This window comes from Ursus arctos, unplaced genomic scaffold (assembly GCF_023065955.2).
Source record: "Ursus arctos isolate Adak ecotype North America unplaced genomic scaffold, UrsArc2.0 scaffold_33, whole genome shotgun sequence".
NCBI lineage: Eukaryota > Metazoa > Chordata > Mammalia > Carnivora > Ursidae > Ursus > Ursus arctos.
In genome coordinates, this window is record NW_026623019.1 from 9588062 (window position 1) to 9614769 (window position 26708).

At 39.6% G+C, this 26708-nt stretch overlaps 1 protein-coding gene across 1 annotated transcript in view; it reads left to right on the top strand.

Moving 5' to 3' along the window:
- PGM5 (phosphoglucomutase 5) overlaps positions 1–26708 on the top strand; it is a 190350-nt gene that overhangs the window by 23840 nt on the left and 139802 nt on the right. The window contains exons 3-6 of the mRNA XM_026519317.4: positions 3445–3591; positions 6551–6676; positions 18597–18787; positions 19391–19545. Coding sequence (XP_026375102.1) covers positions 3445–3591; positions 6551–6676; positions 18597–18787; positions 19391–19545 — 619 coding nt within the window. The remainder of the gene's footprint in view (positions 1–3444; positions 3592–6550; positions 6677–18596; positions 18788–19390; positions 19546–26708) is intronic.

Genomic DNA, 26708 nt, shown 5'->3' on the forward strand with positions numbered 1-26708 from the left:
AGATGAGACCTATTCAACCATAGAGGAAAGGGATTGAATTTATCATTTGGCTTTAAACTGTATTGAAAGTCCTTCTCTTATGCTTAATTCTTCATATTTGCATGTCTTGGCATCATTAATGAAGCTAACATTCCTCATGGCACAGAAAGATTCATTTGGTTTCTTTCTACTCAAAGTAGAATAAATTTCACCGTAATTTCTTTCCTTGAAGAGGCATTTGTCTCTTTTCATTATGTGTCATATAGATACATTTTATGGAATGAATTAAAAGGCTGAGTGTCTTGGGGTACCTGGGTAGTTCAGTTGGTTGGACGTCTGACTCTTGATTTTGGCTCAGCTCCTGATATCAGGATCCTGGAATCTAGCGGTGTTGAGCCCCTTGTGGGGCTCTGCGCTCAGTGGGGAATCTGCTTCTCCCTTCCTCTGCCCCTCCCCCCACTCTCGCATAGGATCGCTCTCTCTCAGATAAATGAATAAATCTTAAAAAGAAATAAAAGGTTAAGTGTCTATAGAATTAGTAGGCACATCCAGGGAAATAGGAACATTGGGAACTATGTTGCTTTTAAAGTAGATTTAGAGGACAGGACCATTCTGAGCATGTTTTTAACTAGAGGGGAAGACGCTAGAGGGGAAATGGAACCCGTAATAAAGATACTAGATTTTTTAGAATCTTAGGATGTGCTGGGCACCGTATTCAGAACTTTATATACATTATTTCATTTAATCCTTTTAACAACCCGATGAAGTCACTGAGAAATAAAAGGGTTTAAAAGGCTTGACCAGTGTCACAGAATTAGTAGGCTGTGGAGCTCAATTAGAGCCAAAATTCTGGGAAGAGGGCAGCACTTCTGAATAGGAAGGAAGGATGGGGAAAGAAGCAACTCTGAGGGGTGCAGAATGGAAGTTTGGGGTAATAGTTGCTATACCTGTTCAAAAAGAAAGTAAGAAGAAAGATTGCCCGCTAAGATAATGGGACAAGGAGAGAAAGGACTTGGGATGGGAAACGTGTTGACTATTCATGCATAAGAAGTCGTAAAGCTAAGGAGCCTCATTATTAGGGGGATCCAATTGGTGTAATTTTTGACTATGTCCGGCAATACGTGGGAGTCTGGAAATCGCAGCCGTGGGGGCAGTTGATGCTAATGTCCCAGGGTTGGGGAATGGCTGTGGAGGCATGGAAGGCTTGTACTTGTTATGGGTGTCTGAGCTGACATCGGACTATTAGGATTCAAAATCCAGCCTCTGTCTATTACCAGTGATGGGACCTTGGTTAAGGATCTCTACCTCTTCAAATTTCAGTTTCCCCATTGGGAAAATGAGGATCATAATAACTCCTACTTCATCTGCTTTTTGTCAGTGCTGAATTCCACATGAAGTGTGAAAGATGGTCTATGTAAGTTTCAATAAATGTGGGCTCATATTACTATGCTAACAAAGGCATGGCTTAAATGGTGGACCTTAGGGTCCTGCCTGGGATTAGAGAGCAGTGAAACTAGAATGGACTGATAGCCTGGGATTAATCAAGCGGTGATGAGCACCAGTCTAGGAAAGAGCAGGTTGGCAGAGGTATGGAGTAGGGTAGTTGGCTGATAAGGAATTTGTGAGTTGAGGACATGCCAATTTGATGTTTTGGAAAGAATTTCAAGAGACAATAATACTTAAGATATGACTCTACCAGCCACTGACTAAAATGAAGAGGAAATTCATCAGAGTGGAAGATGTCAAGGAACTTGGAAGTTGTCGATGGAAGCAGAGGTTGTTGGTGAACTGTGAGGTTAACAACACGGGTGGTTGAGTGGCATCATAGAAAACGAACATGCGAGAAGTTGTTTTACTTTTGGAGACCAGTGTGCTTTGTCATTAAATCAGACTTTTTAAAAGTGAGGGACACAGCCAAAGAATACAGTGTGGCAGCTGCGGGAGCAGGGAGATATTCTTGCATTTTCTCATCGGACAAGCATAAAAAAAGCAAAGACTGAACAAGACTATTTACTGTTTTACGTTTTGCAAAAGGATAAAAAAATGGTGAGGCATGGAGGAAGAGGGCCATGTTTTTGTTTCTGTTTTTGTTTTCTTTGCAGTCTTTACTTTTCTTAAAGGACAAGGAAATATGGGTAAAATCTACTAGGCTTCTTTCCCATGCACTAGAATGGGGCTATTGCCATTCCTTTATTTTTAAAACAGCTTCCTTGAGATGTAATTGGTTGACCAAAAAAATCTGCACATAGTTAATGTGTACAATGATGTCTTTGGGTGCTATTCCTTTTTATACATTCAAAGAGCATTTATTGGGAGGCAAAAACAGTGCTATGCTTTAAGGCAGCACTGTCTAATAGAGATATATTATGAGTCAGAGATGATTTTAAACTTAGTAGTAGCTACCTAAAAAAAGTAAAAAAAAAAGGTGAAATGAACATTGCATTTTTAAACTGAGTATACTGAAAATATTATTTCGGCTTGTTACTATAAAAGTTAAATGCAATCTATTACATTTTTTTTCTATGAACTGTTCAAAATTTGATATGTATTTTACAGTCACAGCACACATCAATTTCACTAGCCACATTTCAAGGGCTCAATAGCTGCATATCATTAGTGGCTCTTGTATTGGACAGTGTGTAGCTTAAAGGATTGGGATAGAAAAGAAATTATTTCTTGATTTCTTTTCAGTTGAAAGTTACAATAGAGTTGGCAAGTATAATTCACACAAAACCTATCTATTGTCTATCATTGATATTTCAGATCTTTCAATGTACTCATTTGATTCCCAAAGTTGTTGCAAAAAATCTAAAGTGACTTGGAGTCAGATACGAAAATAAAAAAGAAAACTGAAAGGAGGACAACTTTTGATTTCGTGTTCATTTAAAGTCTCTCACAGCCTAATTGTCCCCTTGACCTTGTGAGAAAACACATCAGATATTTTTGGTTAAACCTCATTTCAAAAACTTGGAAGACACTAGAGAGTGCGAGTTGGGGAAAACAGTTAACAAGGCAGCAGACCTGGAAGTAGAAGTCATATTTTCTTTCTCTAGGTGCACTTGGGAGGCTGCAGTTTCAATCTGGAATCCCTCACTTCTGTCAAGTGCATATCCTGTTGGTGTCTCATATCCTGAAAAAAGCTGATTACATAACCGGGTCTCCCTGGCAGGTGTGAAACTATTTTTAGGGAAGATGTATCATTGCTCAGAAGTGGATTCAGACAAACAAACATATGGGTTATTAGCCTACACAGAACAGGTGAGGCTGACCAAATTTCCTCCATCATGGATGAACACAACACAAGGAATATGGAGGTTAATTGAACTGTGAACTATTGTCCATTGTTTGGAGAACAAATGAATCTTTTTCTTTTGCTTTGTGGTAGAGGAGGTAACATTCCTCTGATTGAAGTTGCAGACACTTAAAAAAAATTTATTTTTGGTGGTGTGATATTTTCAAATGTAGGTCCTGCACCAGATGTGGTCTCAGACAAAATCTATCAGATCAGCAAAACAATTGAGGAATATGCCATATGCCCTGATCTTCGGATCGACCTATCTCGGCTTGGAAGACAAGAATTTGACCTGGAGAACAAATTCAAGCCATTTAGAGGTAATAGATTATATTTTGAAGAGTCAGAATAACTCCACGGGTGGAGGTGACTCTGCTTTCCCCAGGGGAGGGTGCACACTGAAGTGATTGGATTATCTATTTTCGGAGTGACTTGACAAACAGATGTAATATGACTGTGGTGCACAGGGAAGTGAGAGCAGCCAAGATACTCAGAACTGGCAACTTCCAAAAATGACTTCCCAAACTCTAGATCACTTTCAACATTGGAAAAATGTCATAGCTGACTCCCTATGGCGTTCCAAGAATAGGACGTGAATTGCCAAAACACGTCTTCACTTTTCTAATCAATTACAGTGAAGATGCTGGAATATTTTATGCAGTTAAGAAGAGAGCCAACAAGGTAATGGGGTTATTAAAAATTCCCATGGAAGGTAGGCAATTTTTTTCCAAGCCAGAACCATGCTGGTCAACTTGATTCAATGCGCAAAGGATCACCTATTCTTTACCAAGCACTATGTGAGGAGATTTTACAAAGGAACTCAGTAAGTACCAAATGGATTGAGGCAAAGAACAGAATGAAATTGCCCCAAATATCCTATACTATAGAGTGACTGAAACTTCTGAAGTACTCAGATTATAACCTTTCATTTTACAGATTAATATTGAACAACATAACATCACTAACATCATGTATATGCATATTATTTCCCCCTCTCTCTTTTATCCTTTTGCTTTTTCCTAGAACGTATACAATTAGCCATAAACCAACTTTTTACTTCTTTAGTCCCCTATAAACTTAAATACAGTCTATGTTAAGATGTTATCCTTATTTGACAAGTAAATTAATTTAGCTAAAAAGATTGAATACCAGGCTCGCAGCCACATGGCATTTGAGGGACAGGCAGGGAAGAGCTTGAAAGGGACATTGAGGGGTCACACTGTTAAGCCAACACTACTACCTTTTTCTTGAAGGATTTTGAGTCAATTGCTTGCTTAGCTAACCAGCAGAAATTAATCGGAAGCCATGTGATACTGGAAACAGTGGTGCCTCCTTTTATTAATCTAGCTGGAAACATGCACACACGTGCACACACACTGGTTTCACAACTATAAACGGGATTATATTATATGAAACAAATTGATTTAAATATGCTTGTTTACCTATGTTTGGAAAAACTGTACAGTAAGATGACTGGGAAAAATCAGGCATTACCATCAGGACGAAGTTATGAATGATTTATTTACTTTTGATATCTTCACAATTTTTATACTTGTCTAAGAGACCCACATCTTTGGTGAGCTCAGATTCAGGCCATTTCTGCAGCCATATTGCTAGTTTGATGCGTTTTCTAAAATGCTGTAGATACCAGGAGGTGGGTAGAAGACTTCCCTGGCTCCCAAGAAGAATTTGGAGGTAATCATTTGGGCTCATTTATGTGCTGTGTTCTTGCTCTTTTAAATGTCGAGCAAAGCTTGAGTTACTTGGAAACACACCATTCCTTGACATTTCACCTTAAGGGGTCAAGAGCCTGAACTATTTGATGTGAACTTTTAATTTTTACTGAATTCTACTTGCTTCCTTGTTTTTTTACATTTCTGTTTACTATGTGTTATCGGCTATGAATACCAAGTATATTTAGGCAAGTGGCTCAAGAATTAAGGAATCAGAATGAAATTGCCAAAAATATTATCCTACATTGTAGAGTAAGACTTCTAATGTATCTAGGATATAATTTTTATTTCATAGATTAATTTTTTAAATTATGGTCAATATACATAACATAAAGTTTACCATTTTAACCATTTTTAGGTATACATTTCATATGGATTAATTCTTAATTTATTGTATAAATTAATATCCCTCTCAGGCCAAAAGATTAAAAATCATTTGTGTTCATCAAAAAATAATTACATTATATTTGAATGGGCACACATACCACATTGATTTAAGTGCAAGGAAAATATCTTTAGATGTGTATTTGACCAGATGAAGGGATTGTTTCATGTAACATATTAAAATTCCATCCATTAAATATACCTGGATTTACTGAAAATTATTAAAGGTGGATTGGTAACATCTTTAGTGCAGGTTTAAGTATTTCAAAATTCCAAAGTAGCACGTATTTGAAAAATTGGAAAAAAAACATACATATGCTTCAGGATTTAACTATGAATTTAAAAGCAGGGCTTATGGACAAATTTTAGTGCTTAAAGAGTCAAATATTTACTATTCTAGGAAAACACTTTCTTAGTATTGATTATATGCTGGTGGCCAAGTTTAAAAAATGTAATGACTATTACAATGCCATTATATGTATCTGTCAAATAACTGGAAAAGACTAGTTTTGGATTCCTGGTCACTGGGTGGTGCCAGACACTGAAGAATACTTGTGTTTAATGAGGATTTCTAAGTATCTGGCATTCACCCTGAAATGAGTACTGGATTGGGCACACAAAAGACTTCATACAAACTCAGGAATAGATACTTCATTACCAGATCTAACCCTGGATTTGGTGGGCACAATGGCATTTAGAAAATGAGGGTCACTGCTGAAGTCACTCCTTGATTTGTTTCAGGCCCGCTGAGTCATTCTTTGGCTAACCCGCACAGGAGAGGCAACTGGGTGTGCCAAAATACCTCTTAGCATTGAGGTGTGTGCCTTTTTTGGAAGAGGGGTGGTAGAAGGAAGGTGAGATAAAAGGGCACAGTTTTATCTTAACTACTTTATTTTGTGGTTGATTCTTCATTTGCAAAGAGGAATGTATAGCTTGAATTATGTACACCCATTGATGACTGGAAAAGTTTGTAGGATCTTGATTGTGCCTTAATTTGTGACTTAGCGTACAGATGGACACTTGGCTTCCTGCATGATGCATAGGGTTATGATGGGATTGTGGTCAGAACTTCATGCTATTTGGGTGGTGATTCTTTTTTACACTTTCAAGTATTCTTCATGGGTATGGTCAATGATGTTTCCTTTTACTTTTCTATCCTTAGTGGAGATAGTGGACCCAGTAGATATCTATCTCAATCTCCTTCGGACCATCTTTGACTTTAATGCCATCAAAAGTTTGCTGACAGGGCCCGGCCAACTCAAGATCCGAGTTGATGCGATGCATGGAGGTAAGTTCGTGGTCTTTTCCCAGTTGGTGGACAAGAAATGTTAAGGAGACCTCTACCCATGTTGGGTTTCTGAGATTATGAGGAAGATTGAATTCAGGGATATTCATATTCATACAACATGTGTATGTTCAGATACTTGGGTCGTTCTGGAAGACTTCAGGGTTTAACTTCTCCCTCTCTCCTTGTTGTCTTACTTAATTTTTTAAAAAGAAATGTCATTTTTTAATTGAGGTATAGTTGACATGCAATGTTACAATAGTTTCAGGTGTACAACATAGTGCTTTGACAGTTCTATATGTTCCGTTCTGCTCATCACACCTGTGGCTACCATCTGTCACCATGCAATGCTACTACAATACCACGGACTATATTCCTTATGCTGTACCTTTCATCCATGACTTATTCATTCCGTAACTGGAAGCCTGGATCTCCCATTCCCCTTCTTGCATTTTGCACAGCCCCCCATCCCCCTTCCTCTGGCACTTTCTCTCTCTCTCTCTCTTTTTTTTTTTTTTTAATATTTTATTTATTTATTCGACAGAGATAGAGACAGCCAGCGAGAGAGGGAACACAAGCAGGGGGAGTGGGAGAGGAAGAAGCAGGCTCATTTCGGAGGAGCCTGATGTGGGGCTCGATCCCATAATGCCGGGATCACGCCCTGAGCCGAAGGCAGACGCTTAACCGCTGTGCCACCCAGGCGCCCCGGCACTTTCTCTCTTTTGAAGCAAATGAAGACAGTGGTGAAAAAATGAGTCAGAGACTATGCCTATTCAAGTGTGGAATGGATAGTTAACTGTAGTCATTTAAAAAAATCTATTTTTTAAAAGATTTTATTTATTTGAGAGAGAGAGAGAGAGAGTGCATGAGTGGAGCAGAGGGGCAAAGGGAGAGGGGGAAGCAGACTCCCCACTGAGCAGGGAGCCCGAATTGGGGCTCAATCCCAGGACCCTCAGATAATGACCTGAGCCGAAGGTAGACGCTTAACTGACTGAGCCACCCAGGTGACTCCCCCGCCTCCAAAATCCATTTTGATCAGATCAGTGTACACACATATAGTTTAAATAGTCAAGTAGTTCAAAGTTTATTATGGAAAAAAATCTAGGCCCAACTCCCCACAATTTCCTACAGAGGCAACTTTATTTTTTTTAACATTTTAAACTCTTTTCTTTAAAGTATTTATCTCCCTATTACTAAATACTATGAATATACTGCTCCTTGTTGAGTTTCAGTTTGGGCATTACTGACTTTATACGATGGAAGATGAGGTGGTAGCTCTCTTTCACCCTCTCCATTCACTAAATCCAAGCACACTTCCCTCAACTAATTATATCATCATTTTGTTGAGATCAGTATCCAGTGTCTGCATTATCAGAACACTGTTGAGCCATGTAAAATACTATAGTTATGTTTTCTCATAGCACAACTTTTTTATATCCTTTGTCTTGTTTTCTCATTGCTTAGTTTTCCTTAGATATATTTACCACAACTAACCCCCATCCTCTCCTGGAGTCTAAATCTTCTCACCTTGTGTTCCTGAAGATCTCTGATTTGTTCTGCTCTGCACTGGTTCCTCTCTGAGTTGCTCTTATCCTTATCATCATTCTAGTTATTCTCTTTATCCCTATCTTGTGTTGACTCTCCTTATTTCCAGATCCTTTGTCTTCCATTTTTGTGATTTACTCCTACATTTTGGAGGAATCCATTCTCCAGGAGCTCTGAGAGAAAACTGGTGGGAGGTAAATGTGTTGAGTCATTGCATATCTGCAAATGCATTTTTTCTCTCCTTGCTCTTAATTGATAGTTGTCTGGATATAGAAATCTAAAATGGGTGTTCTTTTCTTTCAGAAGTGCTGCATTGCCTTATAGCCATCGTATTGAACTTGAGAAATTTGATGCTATTCTGATTTTTAATTGATGGTATGAAATCTCTCCCTTTTTCTTTTCTGGAGGCTTTTAGGGCCTTTGGCTTCCCATCACCTTTTGCAATGAGTAGTCTTAGTGTGGGACTATTTTCCTCTAGTAAGCTGGGTATTTGGGGGATCCTCTTAATCTGGAAACTTGTGTCCTTAATTCTGGGAAATTTTCTTCAATTATTTCTTGAGTGATTTCCTCTATTATTGTCTCTTTCCTTTCTTTCCAGAGTGGTTATTGTCTAGGTATTGAACCTACTGGACTAATTCCTTAGTTATCCTATTCTCCCCTCTGTCCCTACCACCGATTTTCTTTTTCTTTGTTTTGTGCTGTGTTCTGGGAGATTTCCTCAACTTCATCTCCGAGTCCTCCCATTATGTTTTTCAGTTCATATCATATTTCTAATTTCCCCAAGCTGTTTTTTTCTTTACTAAGTAATCTCTTTCTCTTTTTTAGAGCATGCATGTGAGTGGGGGGGAGGGTACAGGGAGAGGAAGAGAGAGAATCTCAAGCCGGCTCCATGCCCAGCAGGAGCCCGACATGAGGCTTAGTCTCAGGACCCTGAGACATGACCTGAGCCAAAATCGAGAGTTGGATGCTTAGCAGACTGAGCCACTCAGGTGCTCCCCATATAATCGCTTTCTAAAAATAGTGCCCTATTCATGTTTCACGAATGTCATATTTTAAAAATAAGTCTGGTTTACTGAGGTATAATTTATATGTGGTAAAACTGACATCTTTGAGGCGTACACTTTGAGGTGGTTTGACAAACATATGTAGTCATGTAATGAGTATGACAATCAAGATATAGAATATTTCTTTCACTTCTGCAAGTACCCTTGTGGCCCTTTGTAGTCATACACCTCCCTCATCCTAACACCTAGCTCCTGGCAATCACTCATCTGGTTTTGCCTGCATCATTTTGCCTTTTCCAGAAAGCCATCTAAATGGAAGTATAACATATGTAAAGCCCTTTTCTTCAGGCTTCTTTCACTCCATAAAGTTCTAGAGATGCATTAATGGTGTTGAGCGTATCAGTAGTGATTTCTTCTTACTACCGAGTAGTATTCCATTGTATGGATGTACTACAGTTTATCTATTCATCAGTTGATATAATTAGGGTTATTTCCAGGTTTCAGCTACTACAAACAAAGTTGCTATAAACATTTGTGAATAAGTCTTTATGGGTTACATGATTTCATTTGTCTTAGGTAAATACCTAGGACTGGGATTGCTGAGTCATAGGACAACTACATAGTTCACTTTATATGAAACTGCCAAGCTCTTCTCCAAAGTGGCTGTACCATTTGCACTGCCAGCAGTGTATGAGGACTTCAGTTTTTCCATGTACTCACCAACACTTGGTATTATCAGTCTTTTCAATTTTGGCCATTGTACCATATCTTGTTGGTTGCTATTAAAATATTACTGAGGAGAAGGGGGGAAGGTGGCGGAGAGTAGGGGACCCTAGTTTCGTCTGGTCCCTGAAATACAGCTAGATAGCCATCAAATCATTCTGAACACCTGTGAACTCAACCTAAGAAAAGAATTGCTGCAATTCTACAAATACAACTACTTTTTGCAAGGTGGGAGGTGCAGAAAAGTGAATCTGAGGCAATATATTGGAAGATAAGCCCTGGGGAGAGGGAGCCTCCATAAGCTGGCACCGGAAAGTGATATAGCAGTGGAGAGGAAAATCAGAACTTTTTAAAGTCTGCTCTGGTAGGGAGATTACTGTCTGAAAGGCACTCGGGTGGCGAAATGGGGTGGAATCCTAGGTGGGACACTGTGGTCTTAGGATCCCCAGGGTCACAGAAAGAAAGGGGGTGCCTGAGTGTGAGTTCCCAGGAATCAGAGCGGGGAAGCCGGCTGCAATCAGCGAACCCGGGCACTGGCTTTCTGCTCAGTGTTGCCACAAATCTTGAAGTGCCGCACGTTCAAGTGACCGCTCTCCGAGCGGGGGCCCAGCAGGTGACAGAATCCTGGCGAGACCCTCTTCCTTCCCCTGGGAGGAACAGCACAGGTGTGTGCTACAGGAGTCTGCAGGGTTTGGAGACTCGAAATGGGGCCACATGCCTGAGATAAAAACACTCAGTTACAGGCTGGGAGAGCAGAGTGTGGATGGAGACCAGGGAGACAGGAGTGATTGAATGCTTTTCCCTAAGGGTGCACTGAAGAGTGGGGACCTCAATCTTTCATCTCTGGGGCTGGAGATTGGGGCACCGCCATTTTTATTTCCGTCTCTAAAGTTGTGCAGAAAGCCTTCAGGGAACAAAAGCCACATAGAGCAATCGGGAGCCACACTACAGACTGCCAGGGACCTAATCAGTATGGACATAAATAAGATGATGGAACTAGAGTTCAGAATAACATTTATAAAGGTACTAGGTGGACTTGAAATAAACATTGTAGACACTAGAGAATTCCTTTCTGGAGAAAGAAAAGAACTAAACTCTGATTAGGTCAAAATAAAAAAGGCTATTAATGAGATGCAATAAAAAATAGAGGCCCTAACTGCTAGGATAAATGAGGAAGAAGAGAGAGTGATATCAAAGACGAAATGATGGAGAATAAAGAAGCTGAGAAAAAAAGGGATAAACAACTACTGGATCACGAGGGGAGATTTTGAGGGATAAGTGATACCATAAAGCAAAACAATATTAGAATAATTGGGATCCCAGAAGAAGAGGAAAGGAGGGGCAGAGGGTATGTTGGAGCAAATTATATCTGAGAACTTCCCCTAATCTGGGGAAGGAAATAGGCAGTCAAGTCCAGGAGGCATAGAGAACCCCCCTCAAAAGCAATAAAAATAAGTCAACACCTTGACCATACAATAGCGTAACTTGGAAAATTTCAGAGACAAAGAAAATCCTGAAAGCAGCGTGGGACAAGAGGTCCTTAATCTACAAGGGTAGAAACATAAGACTGCCAGAAGACCTATCCATAGAGACCTGGCAGGCATGATATATTCAGAGTGCTAAATGGGAAAAATATGCAGCCAAGAATACTTTATCGCCCAAGGATGTCATTCAGAATAGATAAGAGTTTAAGAGCTTCCAGGACAGAAAGAAACTAAAAGAATTTGTGATCACCAAAACAGCTCTGCAAGAAATATTAAAGGGGATCTTTTAAGGGAAGAGAACGCACAAAAGTAACATAGACCAGAAAGGAATAGAGACAATATACAGAAACAGCAACTTTATAGGTTATACAATGGCACTAAATTCATATCTTTCAATAGTCATTCTGAATGTAAATGAGCTAAATGCTCCAATCAAAAGACACAGGGTATCAGAGTGGATAAAAAAGCAAGACCCATCATATGCTGTCTACAGGAGGCTCAATTTAGCCCAAGATGCCTCCAGACTGAAAGTGAGGGGGTGGAAAACCATTTATCATACTAATGGACATCAAAAGAAAGCTGGGGTAACAATCCCTATATCAGACAAATTAGATTTTATTTTTATTTATTTAAGATTTTATTTATTCATTTGAGAGAGAGAGAGACAGCCAGAGAGAGAGGGAACACAAGCAGGGGGAGTGGGAGAGGAAGAAGCAGGCTCCCAGCGGAGGAGCCTGACGTGGGGCTTGATCCCAGAACGCTGGGATCACGCCCTGAGCCGAAGGCAGACGCTTAACAACTGAGCCACCCAGGCGCCCCCAGACAAATTAGATTTTAAACCAAAGACTGTGATAAGAGATGAGGAAGGACACTGTATCATAATTAAAGGTCTATCCAACAACAAGATCTAACAATGGTAAGTATTTATGCCCCTAATACAGGTACAGCCAATTGTATAAACCAATTGACAAAATTAAAGAAACTCATTGATAATAATACAATAATAGTAGGGGACTTTAACAACCCATTCACAGCAATGGACAGATCATCTAAGCAGAAGATCAACAAGGAAACAAGGGCTTTGAATGACACACTGGATCAGATGGACTTCACAGATACATTCAGAGCATTCCATCCTAAAGCAACAGAATACACATTCTACTCAAGTGCACATGGAACATTCTTCAGAATAGTTCACATACTGGGTCACAAATCAGATCTCAAGCAGTACCAAAAGACTGGGATTATTCCTTGCATATTTTCAGACCACAATGCTTTGAAACTTGAACACAATCAAAAGAGAAATTTGGAAAGAACTCAAATACGTGGAAGTTGAAGAGCATCCTACTAAATAATGAATGGGTCAACCAGGAAGTTAAAGAAGAATTTAAAAAAAAATTATTGAAACAAATGAAAATGAAAACACAACTGTTCAAACCTTTGGGATGCAGCAAAGACGGTCCTAAGAAGGAAATATATAGCAATACGAGCTTTCTCAAGAAACAAGAAAGGTCTCAAATGCACAAACTAACATTACACCTAAGGGAGCTGGAGAAAGAACAGTAAATACAGCCTAAAACTAGCAGGTGAAGAGAATTAATGAAGATTAGAGCAGAAATCAATGAAATAGAAACCAAAAGAACAGTAAAACAGATCAATAAAACTAAGAGCTGTTTCCTTTAAAGAATTGATAAGATCAATAAACCTCTGGCTAGACTAATCAAAGAGAAAAGAGACAGGACCCAAACAAATAAAATCATGAATGAAGGAGGAGAGATCACAACCAACATTGAAGAGATACAAACAATTACAAGAACATATTATGAGCAACGATATGCCAACAAATTAGGCAATCTGGAAGAAATGGATGCATTCCTAGAAACATATAAACTACTAAAACTGAAACAGGAAGATATAGGAAGCCTGAACAGACTCATAACCAGCAAGGAAATTGGAGCAGTAATCAAAAATCTTCTAACAAACAAGAGTCCAGGGCTGGATGGCTTCCCAGGGGAATTCTACCAAACATTAAAAGAAGAATTAATATCTATTCTTCTGAAGCTGTTTCAAAAAATAGAAATGGAAGGAAAACTTCCAAACTCATCCTGTGAGGCCAGCATTACCTTGATCCAAAACTAGATAAAGACCCCACCAGAAAGGAGAATTACAGATGAATATCCCTGATGAACATGGATGCAAAAATTCTCACCAAGATACAAGCCAGTAGGATCCAACAGTACATTAAAAGAATTATTCACCACGAACAAGTGGGGTTTGTTCCTTGGCTGCAAAGGTGGTTCAATATCCACAACTCAATATGATACACTACATTAATAAAAGAAAGGACAAGAACCATATGATCATCTCAATAGATGCAGAAAAAGCATTTGACAAGTACAGCATCTTTCTTGATTAAAACTCTTCACAGGGTAGGATAGAGGGAACATACCTCAATATCATAAAAGCCATATGTGAAAAGCCCACAGCAAATATCATTAGCGAAATAACAAAACTCTTAGTTTTCCTCCTAAGGTCAGGAACACAGCAGAGATGTCCACTCTCACCACTGTTGTTCAACGTAGTACTAGAAGTCCTAGCCTCAGCAATCAGACAACAAAAAGAAATAAAAAGCATCTGAATTGGCAAAGAAGAAGTCAAACTCTCACTCTTCATGTATGACATAATACTCTATACGAAAAACCCAAAAGACTCCACCCCAAAATTCCTAGAACTCATAAAGAAATTCAACAAAGTAGCAGGATATAAAATCAAAGCATAGATATCAGTTGCATTTCTAAGTACACACAATGAGACAGAAGAAAGAGAAATTAAAGAATCAATCCCATTCACAATTGCACCCAAAACCATAAGATACCTTGGAATAAACCTAGAAACCAAAAGAGGTAAAGGATCTGTACTTTGAAAACTAGCGAATACTCATAAAAGAAATTGAGGAAGACACAAAGAAATGGAAAAACATTTCATGCTCATGGACTGGAAGAACAAATATTGTTTAAATGTCTATGCTACCTAGAGCAATCTATACATTCAATGCAATCCCTATCAAAATACCATCAACATTTTTTCACAGAGCTGGAACAAATAATCCTAAAATTTGTATGGAACCAGAAAAGACTCTGAATAGCCAAAGGAATGTTGAAAAAAAAAAAAAAAACCCAAAGCTGGTGGCATCACAATTAAGGACTTCAAGCCCTATTACAAAGCTGTAATCATCAAGACAGTATGGTACTGGCACAAAAACAGATACATAGATCAGTGGAACAGAGTAGAGAACCCAGAAACGGACCCCCAACTCTGTGGTCAACTAATCTTTGACAAAGCAGGACAGAATATCCAATGGAAAAAAGTTTCTTCAACAAATGGTGTTGGGAAAATTGGACAGCCACATGCAGAAGAATGAAACTGGATCATTTTCTTACACCATACACAAAAATAGATTCAAAATGGATGAAAGACCTAAATGTGAGACAGGAATCCACCAAAATCCTAGAGGAGAGCACAGGCAGCAACCTCTTTGACCTGCCAGACATGTTTCTAAAGGCAAGTGAAACAAAAGCAAAAATGAACTATTGGGACTTCATCAAGATAAAAAGCTTTTGTACAGCACAACTAATGAATCATTAAACACTACATAAAAACTTATGGTGTACTATATGCTGGTTAACTGAACATAATAATAATAAAAAAAAGCTTTTGCACAGCAAAGGAAACAGTCAACAAAACTAAAAGACAGCCTACAGAATGGGAGAAGATATTTGCAAATGTCTTATCAGATAAGGGCTAGTATCCAAAACCTATAAAGAACTTATCAAACTCAATACCCAAAGAACAAATAATCCAATCAAGGAATAGCCATGGGGGCGCCTGGGTGGCGCAGTCGTTAAGCATCTGCTTTCGGCTCAGGGCATGATCCCGGCGTTCTGGAATGGAGCTCTACACCAGGCTCCTCTGCTGGAAGCCTGCTTCTTCCTCTCCCACTCCCCCTGCTTGTGTTCCCTCTCTTGCTGGCTGTCTCTGTCAAATAAATAAATAAAATCTTAAAAAAAAAAAAAAAAGAAATAGGCATGGACATTGGGAAGGGTATGTGTTGTGGTGAATGCTGTGTATTGTGTAAGACTGATGAATCAGAGACCTATACTCCTGAAACAAATAATACATTATATGTTAACATTAATAAAAAAATCAAAGTTACAATAATACTAATAAAAACAAAAACAAAACAACAACAAAAAAACAAGAAATAGGCAGAAGACATGAACAGACATTTCTCCAAAGAAGACATACAAATGGCCAACAGACACATGAGAAAATGCTCCATATCACTTGGCATCAGGGAAATACAAATCAAAACCACAATGAGATACCATCTTACCTTGGTCAGAATGTCTAAAATTAGTAAGTCAGAAAATGACAGATGTTGATGAGGATGCAGAGAAAGGGGAACCCTCTTACACTGTTGGTGGGAATGCAAGCTGGTGCAGCCACTCTGGAAAACAGTATGAAGGTTCATCAAAAAGTTGAAAATAGAGCTACCCTATGACCCAGCAATTGCGCTACTGGGTATTTACCCCAAAGATACAAATGTAGGGATCTGAAGGGGCATGTGCACCCGGTGTTTATAGCAGCAATGTCCACAATAGCCAGACTATGGAAAGAGCCCAGATGTCCATCAACAGATGAATAGATAAAGAAGATGTGGTATATAAATATTCAATGGAATATTACTCAGCCATCAAAAAATGAAATCTTGCTATGTACAATGACATGATTGGAACTAGATGGTATTATGATAAGTGAAATAAGTCAATCAGAGAGATAATTATCATATGATTTCGCTCATATGTGGAATTTAAGAAACAAAACAGGAGCATAGTGAAAGGGAGGGAAAAATAAAATAAGATGAAATCAGAGAGTGAGACAAACCATAAGAGACTCTTAATCATGGGAAATAAACTGATGGTTGCTGGCTGGGGGAGAGAGATGGGGGTTGGAGTAACTGGGTGATGGACATTAAGGAGGGCACATAATATAATGAGGACTGGGTGTTATATAAGACTGATGAATCCCTGAACTCTACTTCTGAAACTAATAATACACTATATATTAAGTAATTGAATTTTAATTTTAAAAAAGCAATGAAAAAAAGAAAAAGAACATTAAGTGCTGTAATAACCAGTTTTTAAAAAACAGTATTAAATCTTATAAATTAAATGCAGTATATGGCATTTAATGTCCAGGTAAATATTTAAACAATTATCATCAAATACTGTAGTCATCAGAATTTTCCACTTGCTATTTGCTTTATCATTTGTATTTTATAACAATGATATATTTAATTGTAAGATTATTTTTATGGACCTTTATATTTCCAAATATTTAATATCCTATATTATGCTAATTGCATTGGACCTTTATATTTCCAAATATTTAATATCCTATATTATGCTAATTGCATTAAGTAATTAAAAAGTAGGCTTACAAAAAATATTACTGATACATATTTTTAAAGTTTTTTTCTCCCTGTATAGTTTCTGTTTCCTTCAGGTTGCTCTTTACTCTTTTTGTTTCGATCTTGAATTAATTGCATTTTTCAAAAGCTTAGTGATCCTTGGCTGTCTGGCACATTTAAGAATGAGGCGCTAAAAATTTGTTGGGAGGTCTGAGCTCACGTGTGGAGCTCATCCTCCATGGGCTTTACTCTAAAGTCTGGGCTGATCATATTCCCCAGAGAAGGATCTTTCAGGTTTTGCTCTAGCATTATCTGGCCTGGAGGGAAGATGGTTTCTCTTTCTAAATACTTTGAGCAATATATCTGGTTTTGAACCTCATTGCCTAGCTTGTACTATATATCCATCTCTGAATCAATTACTCAGGCTGAGGGCTGGAGGACATTGGGCAGACCTAGGTCACCTTCTCAACCTTGGGGGAAGTGGGATTTAGCCATATCCAGCTTATAAGAACTAAGATGGGGAAAGGATTTATTCTCCAAAGGAAACCCAAAATATTGCAGCTAGAGGAAGGGGAAATACGTGCTGGACAGGCAAAACCAAAAGATGTTCACTCTTTGAAGGTTGTGTTGTATTAGTGGAAATTAAATGGAAAACAATGCTTTACATATATTTCAGTCAACAGGATTACATGCTGGTCCCCAAATGTGCTGTATGTTCTGCCTCAGGCTCCATTCCCTCATTCATAATGTCCTTTCCATTTGATTGGCATCCTCATTCCCCATCTATATCAAATTTATATTCTTTCTTCGAGTCCCTCCAGAAATGCTACCTCCTTCTTGAAACTTTACCTGTGGGTGTTTCTTCTCATAAGCCATTGGATCTAATTATTTCATAAAAATCCATTGCATAGCACTGGTCTTACCACTGCAATCACTCCCACTACTGGATTAAGAGCCCAGTAAGGTAGAAACTGTGATTTGCATCCCTTGAATATGGTGTTTCTTTTTTTTATATTATAATAATATTTTTTATTATATTATGTTAGTCACCATACAGTACATCCCTGGTTTTTGATGTAAAGTTCGATGATTCATTAGTTGCGTATAACGTGATGGGTAGTAAGGAGGGCACGTATTGCATGGTGCACTGAATATGGTGTTTCTATTCTTAACATAGGAATTCCATGTTAGGTGCTCCATAAATGTGTGTTGAACGGGAAAGTACGATTCCTTACCATTTATTTTGTAAAATATGCTTAGTTTTATATGCTTCAGTGGTTTACAGTGTCCAATTATATACTTGGCAAACTTAAAATGATTGCAGAGACAAAGAACATTGCTAGAGCCTTTAGTGCTTTTGCATATATTTAGCTGATGTTTTTAAATACATAAAAAGCAACACACAATGGATCATTATTAAGTAGTTGATTTCTTTCTGGCAACATATTAGAAAAGTTCTGGAGAAAAGTTTTGTGTAACTGGTTATTGGATACAACAAATGCCCAACACAGCAGTTGGCACATGGTAGGTACTCAATGAATAGCAGTTGAAATAAGTATTACTCTGTGTTGTGTCTTGACAAAGCTTGTAGAGTTTTCTTTCCCTGTGCTATTAAATGACCTTTCTTGTTTTAACCAAAACAGAACACTCTTGGGGGTTTCTGCAAAGATTTCATATTGTTGCTTATCTCTTTTTAGTCATGGGACCCTACGTGAGAAAAGTCCTGTGTGATGAGCTGGGGGCTCCAGCCAACTCTGCAATAAACTGTGTCCCCTTGGAAGATTTTGGAGGGCAGCATCCTGACCCAAACCTGACATACGCAACAACGCTTCTGGAAGCTATGAAAGGAGGAGAATATGGATTTGGAGCTGCATTTGATGCTGATGGGGTAAGTAGGAAATGTTCCTGCCTGCTGACTCTACCGTGAAATAAGCCAAGCATTGGAAGCGAGAGAATTCATGGAGCTGGCTGATACGTATGGGGGATTTGAACCCTAACTGGTTCTGCATCTGCTCTTCCTTTTAATGGCTCTTCCGTATTGCAATTAAATAACTTTTACTTTTCTTAGTTCCAGGGTAGCATTATGTTATAAAAAGGTTATTTCTTTTAAAAATATCCATGCACCAGATCTTTATTTGGGGTTGGTTTTGTTAAAACCGCCATGTTAAGGAACTAGGTATTTCGGCAATAATTCTTGTTCTCCATTATATTTTGGGGATAGTGTGAGATAAGTATATGGAGGCTACTGAAGCTTGAGGCAGTCATCCACATTTCAACAGGTGGGACACATTTCTGACTGTGTCAAGGTCCTGGACCCTACAATACTCAGAAATTTAAAAGAAGGTTTCTCATGCCCTCCTTGACTTCATTCAAGTTGTTTTAGGTTGTTTAAATATAGGGTGGTGGGAAGAATATCTTGGGGTGATTATGGGAATGGGGTGCCGGCTGCAGATGCCTCTGTCTGATCCTTTTCACACATTCCTTCTGGCAGGACCGTTACATGATCCTAGGCCGAAATGGCTTCTTTGTGAGCCCTTCTGACTCCCTGGCCATCATTGCTGCCAACCTCTCTTGCATTCCATATTTCCGTCAGATGGGGGTTCGAGGGTTTGGGAGGAGTATGCCCACCAGCACGGCCCTGGACAGGTAAGCAAGGATGTCGCCGTGAAGAACTTCATAGTAGGTTTCTGATGTCAGTGTCCCCTTAGCTGTCACTCATTCTCCCCTCCTCTGGTGGGAATTGGGGGAGGTATGGGAACCTAAAGGCATGTACAGCATACTTGGCAGGGGCATGAAGAATCAGGTGGCCTGAACTCGATTCTTGGTTCTGCCATTTCTTAGCTGTGGGAACTTGAGAGACATGGGTTCTCTGGGCCTCATTCTTTTTTGCCGGTCTTTTTTATTTTAGCAATTCCAGTGAGTGCAAAATATTATTTCCATTTTTAAAAATTGAAGCAAAATTAACCTAGAGTGTTATATTAGTTTCAGGGGTACAATATGAGTCAACAATTGTATACATTACTCAGTGCTCATCACAACGAGTGTGCTCTCGATCCCCTTCACCTGTTTCACCCATCCCCCCACCCTCCTCCCCTCTGGTGACCATCAGCGTGTTCTCTGTTCTTAAGAGTCTGGTTTTTTGTCTGTCTCTTGTTTTTGTCTTGTTTCTTAAATTCCACGTACGAGTGAAATAATATGGTATTTGTTTTTCTTTGACTTATTTCACTTAGCATTATATCATATTATACTTAATAGCTGAGTAATATTCCACTTATACGGATACCACTCCTTCTTTATCCATTCACGTATGAATGGACATGGGTTGTTTCCGTATCTCGGCTATTGTAAATAATGCTGCAGTAAACATTGAGGTGCATATATCTTTTCAGATTAGTATTTTCATTTTCTTTGAGTAAACGCACAGTAGTAGAATTACTGAATCATAGAAAAATTGTACTTTTAGTTTTTTGAGGGCCCTCCATACTGTTTTCCACAGTGGCTGTATGAATTTCCATCCCCGACAACAGTGCCCAAGGGCTCCTTTTTCTCCACATTCTCGCCAACACTTGTTATTTCTTATCTTTTTCTTCTAGCCATCCCGGGAGGGATGAGGTGATAGCTCATGTAGTTTTGATTTGCGTTTCCCTGAGGATGAGTGAGGTTGTGCGTCTTTTCATGTGTGTGTTGCCATCTGGATGTCTTCTTTGGAAAAATGTCTATTCAGATCCTCTGCCCACTTTTAATTGGTTAATTTGTGTTTTTATGAAGTTCAGTTGAGTATGTTTTTTTTATAGATTTTAAATATTAACCCCTTATTGGCTATCTCATTTGCAAATACCTACTCCCATTCAGTAGGTTGTCTTTTGTTTTGTCAGTGGTTTCCTTCACTGTGCAAGAGGGTTTTTTGTTTTTGTTTTTTTGTTTTTTTTGCTTTTGTTTCTCTTTCCTGAGGGGACATATCTAGGAAAATGTTTCTGTGGCCGACATCCTAGAAATTACTGCCTATGCTTTCTTCTAGGAGTTTTATGGTTTCATGTCTCACATTTAGGATTTTAATTCATTTTGAGTTTATTTCTGTGCATGGCGTAAGAAAGTGGTCCAATTCCATTCTTTTGCATGTAACTGTCCAGTTTTCCCAACACCATTTATTGAAGAGACTGTCTTCCCCATTGTATATTCTTGACTCCTTTATCATAGATTAACTGAGTATATAGGCATGGATTTATTTCTGAGCTCTTTCTTATTCTGTTCCATTGATCTACATGTCTATTTTTGTGAGTGTACCCTTTCCTTACTGATTTTGATTTTCTAACTCTGTGCCAGGCACGGCTGTAAGCACCTTCCATAAACTTGGTAGTCATCATAACCACCCTGTGAGGTGGCCCATTTTACAGATGAAGGAACTGAAGTACAGGGAAGTTAAATAACTTGGTCAAGATCAGGGCCTACCAAGGGTGGAACTGGGATTCTAACCAAGCCACTCCAGTTCCAGAGTGCATGGTCTCTTTTTCTTTTCTAGAGAGAGGGGGAGAGAGCGAAAGAGAGAGAGAGCGAGGGTAGGGGCAGAGGGAGAGAAAGACTCTTAAGTGGGCTCCACACTCAGTGCAGAGCCCAACGTGGAGCTTGATCTCACAACTCTGAGATCATGACCTCAGCTGAAGTCAAGAGTCAGACACTTAATCAACTGAGCCCCCCTGGCACCCCCAGAGTGCATGGTCTTAATGACTCTGCGATATTACCTCACATGGAGTGTTGATACTGTAAGATCCATAGGAACCCAGAGAGGGGACAAGGGCCTCCAAGGAAGCTGCAGGGCTTACTCTGAGTTTCAAGTGCTGACGTGACACTTCTGGCCGCCCAGGCCTCCAGGTGACAGCTCCCCAGGTGAGCCTACCTTGGTCATGCCCTCTAACTCAAGTCCTCCCCCATGCTTCATGTTGCCCTTGGTCCCATCCTCAGAAGCGAGGAGATGAGGCTGGACAAGGATGAGAAGAGGGGCCCACAGCACTGTCACCACCCCAGGGAAGAATGAGAGGGCAGGATGAGGGATCCATTCCTCTTTTCCCCTGCCTGTGGGCTAGTGGGCTGACCACTGGCCAGGGCTTCTTCTGGGGGCAGGGTGCAAATGAAACCCCTCAAGCAGTGGAGCAGGACATGGGCTCCAGGGCCATTCTGTTCCAGGCCTCAGGAGAGAAGACAAATGAGAAGTTGTCCAGGCAGGAGCGAGAGGAGCGAGAGAAGATGGGGCAGATGGTCCAGGCAGCCAGACTAGAGGGTGCACACTTCTCTGTTGCCCCCCCGAGAACCTCTGCTCTCAGCCAACAACTCAGGAGTCCTAACGAGCTCTTCTGGGCTCCCCAGGCCTGCTCCCCAACCCTTGGCCTCTGTAACTCGGGGTGTTGCTCCTCCAGCCATGTGGGTTCCTCCCCCCACTTCACATAGATTTAATTGGTCTTGATGTTTTTTTTTTTTCTTTTAAATGGGAACTTCATCTTTCTTCTGAAGATTCTCAGGGACTGAGGCTGAAACAGGAGTTCCATTTCAAGCTTCTTACCATTTTTAGCAAATAGAGCCCATCCTTTGGCATGCTTGCACTCAGATTCACTTGGCATCGATTTGACATTCAGCCGCTTTTGCTGACCTGACTTTCCCTATAGTGTGAGTGGCATTTGGGTGTTGACCCTTGCTGAGTTGAAGGGACGATGTGGACACAGTCTAATCATTGTGTGGTTCCGTATTCTCTAGAGAAACCAGCCCCACATTGCTTATAGCCTGGGAATCCTTGTGAACTTTGATTCCAAGAGCAGTCAGGGTCAAGACCCTGGGGTGTCATCAGCTTGCTGAGAAGTGGATCTTATAGAAGAGGGAAACTAAAAGCAAGATCTGATGGGGTGGGGTGGAGAAGCATCTCTTGGACCTCACTCTGAGTCTCCTTGAGTCTTTGGTATCTATTCCTAGCAGTGGCTGGCTGTTTGTGGTTCCATTTTGATGAGGATGAGGCCCCTTTGCATGGGCCTCAAGTTAAAAAGATACTGCAGTCCTTAAAACAAAAGTCCCAAATGCACATTTATATCCTACGAGTCTCCTGCCAAGCGAACCTTGCATGCTTTGAAATTTTCACTTTTCTTTTGGCTTAGGTTTGCATCATCGTAATAACTGGTGATGTTGAGCTCATTTTCATAAGCTTATTGTCCATTCGTGTAACTTTTTTTGTTATGTATCTGTTCATATGCATTTGCTCAATTAAAAAATTAGGTTGTTTGTCTTTTGTTATTGATTTATAGAAGTTCTGTGTATATTCTGGATAATGTCTTTTGTCAGATATATGTATTGCAAGTATTCTCTCCCTGCCTGTTGCTTGCCTTTTCATATTGTGAGTGGTGCCTTTTGATGAGCAGAACTTTTACATTTTGATGAAGTTTAGTTTATTAATATTTTATTATATAGTTAATATATACTTTTTGTCCTCTGCAAGAAGTCTCTGCTTGCCCAAAAGTCAGAAAGATGTTTTCCTTATGTTTTTTTTTTCTAGAATTGTTGTAGTTTTAATTTTCACATTTCAGTCTATGATGATTTTGAATTAATTTTTGTGTGTGGTGAAAGGGGTCAAGGTTTACTTCTCCCCTATATCCAGTTGTTCCAACCTTGTTCATTGAAAAGAATTTTCTTTCCCCTTGTTGCCTTTGTTAGAAATAAGTTGACCATATCTGTTTGGGTCTATTTCAGGATTCCCTATTTTCTCTTGTTGATCATTTTGCCTGTCCTTATGCCAATATTACACTGTCTCGATTATTAAACTTTTAAAGTAAGTATTGAAATCAAGTGACTCCCCGAGTGTTTTTTTCTTCTTGGCCAAATTAAAAAAATGTTACATCCTAGCTCTTTTGTATTTCTTTTCTTTTCTTTTCTTTTTTTTAAAGATTTTATTTATTTACTTGACAAAGAGAGAGATAGCCAGCAAGAGAGGGAACACAGGCAGGGGGAGTGGGAGAGGAAGAAGCAGGCTCATAGCAGAGGAGCCTGATGTGGGGCTCGATCCCAGATCGCCGGGACCACGCCCTGAGCCGAAGGCAGACGCTTAACAACTGCGCCGCCCAGGCGCCCCTCTTTTGTATTTCTATATACACTTTAGAATCAACTTGTCAATGTCTACCGATTGCTACAGTTTTGATTGGGATTGGGTAGAATCTATAAACTAATTTGGGAAGAATTGCATAATAATAATATTGAGACCTCCTGTTCATGAGCGTGGTTTATCTCTCTATTTTACTTTTCTTTACTTTCTCTTACATACTTTGTAGTTTAATTTCTCTTATGTATGTTTTGTGGTTTACTGTAGAGGTCTCACACAATTTTTGTTAAATTTATTTCAGAGTATTTTCTCTGTTTCTGATGCTGTTATAAGCAGAATAGTTTTATAAGTTTAATTTTCCAGTTGTTTGCTGCTAGCAATTAGAAATACAACTGCTTTTTGTAACTTGACCTTGGATTCTTCCACCAGGAAGAATGTTTTGGATGCCCCCCACTTTACTTCTTTCCCTCAGGGGATATTGATATCAAGCTCATGATATAATCCAACCTCGGTGCCACTGTTTTTTCCATTTGCCTTTGCTTTTCTCCTTCCATTAAAAAAGAAAAAAAAAAAAAGGATTCAGTAAAACTGTGGAGAACAAGGCAAAATGGAACCATCTTTAGACATTGAGGACTCAGGGTCATACAGGATCCTGGTTGGTATGTAGGTTACGTAATATTGTGGGAGCGTATTTAATAATAACACCTTTCACTTATACAGAATTCTATAATTTAGAAAGAACTTGTGCACATTTGATTTCACTTATCTTTGCACAAATTTGGTGGGTAATTGGGGAGGCATGACTCACCATCTTCAAGATGTTGAACCAAGTATCAGAGAGGTTAAGTTACTTGTATAAGGTTACACAGCTAATCAGAAAGTGACCCAGGATTTGGAACTAGGTCTTCCAGTTTACAATTGCATCTGCGCAGTAACTACCACTGGATCAAGACGGTCCCTGAGAAAGTAGTTGAGAATATTGCCCAACTCTCCTGGGGGATAGCCAGCAACTTTCCAAACCCTGGCCAGGAGAGGCAGGTTTCACTCTGACAACAAAAACCGTTTGTCCTCTTTTCTCTCAGATGGACATTTCCTGGCGGTTCTTGATTTCATTTTGTCCCCTCCCTCCCAATAAAACTCTGTTTCAGTCGGAAACCAGAGGCCTTGCTTAGAAATTTCACAAAGGGCCTGTTCTGATATGTAAGTGACCATTTAAAAGGATTATTCATGCTTGCTGGTTGGGATCCAGAATCCTGTGGGGCTCTGACGTGGTGATTTGTTTTGGGTATTTGATCTGTTGTGTAGCTCCCAGGTGGATTCTCATGATGGACACTTTATGAGCTTCTTTCTTCTTAGGTAAAATAAATACAGCTTCAAAATCTTATCTTGACCATGGTTTACCAGATAGGTTTTTTTTTTGTTTGTTTTTAAATGAATAAAATCATTGGAATGTGCCCGAAAGTGCCAGGACCTAGAAGAATGACAACTGAGTAGTTGAGACACATTAGATGGCACACTTGCCTAAACTCTTGGGATTCCAGAATCAGGGGGGCCTGCACCCTTGAAACTGATGAATTATTCAGGCAAAATTTCATTGTTCACAGAGAATTGTTGTTCCCCGAGGGAAGACTTTCGGTGTCTTTAATTTCTACTCTTATAGTGTCACTGAAACAAGGACTCCATTTACCCCAGAATAATGCAGTTTCAGCCTTGACAATGGCATTCTTTTGAAGCTTTGTCATTCTGAATGTGTCTGATTTGTAGTTGCAGATGAGTCTGTGTGGCTGAAATCATTTTGGTTCAAATGATTTGAGAAGTAAAGCTTATTCAAAGTATATTTGTGGCCCAAGGTCTGTCTCCACCCCATGCAGAAGTATTAAATAATCCTCTGTGTCATCATCCTTCAATAATATTTATGAAGAGCCCATCTGTGCTTGGGAGTAAGCCGAGTGCTGTGCAAAACAAGGCAAACACACGCAGACTTGAGCCCTTCTCATTAGAGATATTTACAGCCTCACACAACGCTAGCAGCATCCTTGAGGACACTGCAAGGGATCTAGATCCGAAAAGTATGTTTTGACTGCAAGGGAGGCCATGGAAGGCCCACCACCCATAAATGTGGTAGTGAAGGGAATTAATTCTTTTCTACCTTTTATTGGCTATTTGTGTCACCTGTTGTTCACCATTTACTCATTCAAGAATATTTATTAAGGGCCTTTTACATCCTAGACGTGGTCTCTTGCCTTGGGGGACTTACAGTCTGATGGAGAAGACAATAAGAAGTAAAGAGAAAATATAGATACAAATTTTAACATGTGCTCATAGGAAATGAACTTGTTGCAGTAAATTGTCAGGTTTGGAGCATGTTCCTTAGATGGCATAGTCAGGTGAGGACTCCCCGAGGAGGTTCTGGGTAGGAATAAAGATCAGAAACATGCAACTGGACCCGGCTATGATGCTGGAATTTGAAGTAGCCCATGATGGGGCGCCTGGGTGGCTCAATTGTTAAGCGTCTGCCTTTGGCTCAGGTCATGATCCCAGCGTTCTGGGATCGAGCCCAACATTGGGCTCTCTGCTCCGCTGGGAGCCTGCTTCTTCCTCTCCCACTCCCCCTGCTTGTGTTCCCTCTCTCGCTGGCTGTCTCTCTCTCTGTCAAATAAATAAATAAAATCTTAAAAAAAAAAAAAAGAAATAGCCCATGATACGTGTGAAAATGCTTATTTTTTAGAATATAGTC